Here is a 2527-nt window from a genome sequence, read left to right as displayed (position 1 = left end):
CCACCTCCATCAATACTCTTGTGTACATACTATCTGGCCCCGAATTAGATGCATCACCACAGAATTCCTCGCTCGAGCCCCCCTCAATATGTAAATTGCCCCCCTTTCTTTAGAAGAGGGTTGTTGGATTTTGTTACATGTCAACATTGCATTTTGCCCCATTTTCAACATCCAGAAGGTCGAACACACACTTTATACCGAAAACTTGCACCGATATAATTAACTTTCTCCTGCAAAAAGGTGAAACTGTCAATACGTATTTGATTTCAAGCTTCGGCTTGTGGAGAGGAGAGGCTGTCGAGAAGGCCAAAAGAGACGGCCAATGAGGAATGTTTTGTCCCTCGACTCCAATTCCTCGATCGGAAAACAAATACATTTTGCATCAACCCTTATCGTACCTTCCCCCCACCCCCCAAAAGCACAAAACAGATCATTTACTGCACAACATCTCAATAAGTTTACTTGATCACAAAAAAAATTCACTGTTTTTACAAAACACGGCCATTAACTTAGGGGGGTATGTACAAAACAACAAATAAAAACAAATGCCAGTCTTCTATTGCTGCAAACAAACTGCACTACTCACGACTCCATGTACTGTACTCGAGCAGGGAAGTGGAACAGGGGAAGTTCAAATCAACCTTCTCGGAGATTGAACAAAGACAGATCCACGGGACGTGCAAGCTGCTTGATCTGCCAAAGGCATACGGCCTGAGTACCAAGAGCAACTTGCCATCTTCACCGTGAAAAATGAGGATCATTTTTTAGTGCGACGTGATGCACCAGCAGTTAAGTTAAACGTTAGAGATGTGGTCAGTCACCATGTGCAAAACTGTTCAAACTATGTGGATGTGCACCTCATAACAAGTACATGTATGTGCGGATCGAGTTGAGTAAAATCATTGCAATGTTCAAAAAAAAAAAAAAAAAAGCTTCTTCTCTAAATGATGCATTATATGGAAGTCGTTCACAATGTCGTCGTCGTCAGAGGATTTTTTTTGGTCCATGCCAGTAACGAGACTGAGGCTTTCAAGTAACGTAGGTACACCTGGAGCTCCGCGAGGAAGAATTACAACGCAGCAGGAATGATTAAAAGGCTGCTTTACATACAACTATATGCAACAGTAGATGTAATGGTCAGTACTACATCTTGGCAGATTATTTACAGGAGCAGAAATATACTTCCTGAAACAATTGTGCTCCACAAACGCACACACGCACACACAAAAACAAAACAAAAAACAAGATTAACATGCTACGTGGCACAACTCGTCACCTTCACCCCACAGCCAACTCATGATCTGTCATCTCGGCCATCGATCTTCACGACTTCCACATGAACGTAAACAGATTTACAACAAAAGTGCTGAAGTCAAAAACAAGACGAGCATCTCATTTCCGGAAAGCTCGTCGAACGAGGCACAAGCAAGTGAGGAACTGTTGAAGTACAAAATGCTAACAATCTGGAAGAACTACAAATGTAAGTCGACCATGACGGGTAATCTCGCTTCAGGCTTCGTCGCAAATGTGAAAGGGATTCATGTTCTGGCTCGACGACATCAAATTGCCCACCTGGTAATTCCTCAAAATGGAGCTCATTGCTATTTCAGACTTCACAGAACACATCAAATTCCTCCATTTGTTAAGAACAGTTCACTCTAAACAGTTTAGAAGCACTCTGATAACACCGGGCAAGAGACAAACGTGCGTACTTCCCAAAGAGAGGGCTGAGATGGGCCCACGTCGTGCGAAGGTGCATCTTTACCTTTGACCACACACACACACGCACACACACACACACACACGAGTATACGACAATCCGCTAACATCGGAAATGGTGGCATCCGCAGAAAACCCAGTGCTAGCTTCGGGCGCGTGGTGCATTCGAGTTCAAGTAATGCATGCCCGGCCAAAGCCGTCTTGGCCGGTTCCCTGTGTCGAGGACAGGCAGCGAAGCTTGTCGATCGACGGCTGACTGTCTAGCTGGCCTTCTTGCTGGCGACACGCTTTTTCCGTGTAGCCAGCATTTCGTAGAAAGGATCCCGACTGATGCTTGCCCTGCACATGATGAAAAAGCAAAAATTAATAAATTAAACTTGCCACATTAATATGGGGTGGGGTGGGGGGGGGGGTTCGAGTGCAAAAATCACAACTATCAAAAACTATCGTATGAGCTCTTCTTGCAAATCTCCATCTTGGTTCATTTTCAATGTACATACCTGAAAAATGTTCCAAATGTTATCAATCCCAAACAGCAACACTATACATACCAAACAAATGAAGCAGCAACTTGTAAGGCTCATAAGAAAAGAAAGGATAAATTCCTGTGCTTCCCACCGAAAGCACAATTGAGAGATGGCAAAAGGTTCCACCAGAAATGACCCCAATATCAAATTTGGAGTTTAAAAATCATCTGTTTTTGACCGCTGTAGTCCCAAGTCTCTCGACCCTGGATCAAATCCAAAACATCGTGACATATTTCATGCGTCCCCCAATGTTGATGACACATCCAAAGTTTCATTTAAAA

General features: G+C 43.6%; 1 protein-coding gene across 7 annotated transcripts in view; it reads right to left on the bottom strand.

Annotated features, from left to right (window-relative positions):
• Positions 1 to 433: 433 nt before the first annotated feature.
• Positions 434 to 2527, bottom strand: part of LOC147025398 (cytohesin-3-like) — an 85798-nt gene continuing 83704 nt past the window's right edge. For all 7 annotated transcript variants that reach the window (XM_085886361.1, XM_085886363.1, XM_085886364.1 and 4 more), the window contains one exon: positions 434 to 2058. In XM_085886361.1, the coding sequence (XP_085742487.1) occupies positions 1980 to 2058 (79 nt within the window). In that variant the 3' untranslated portion in view covers positions 434 to 1979. The remainder of the gene's footprint in view (positions 2059 to 2527) is intronic.

The sequence above is a fragment of the Eptatretus burgeri genome, chromosome 6 (assembly GCF_056783735.1).
Source record: "Eptatretus burgeri isolate ZD-2024b chromosome 6, Ebu_testis_v1, whole genome shotgun sequence".
Classification (NCBI taxonomy): Eukaryota; Metazoa; Chordata; class Myxini; order Myxiniformes; family Myxinidae; genus Eptatretus; species Eptatretus burgeri.
This window is presented reverse-complemented; position numbering and strand designations above follow the sequence as displayed.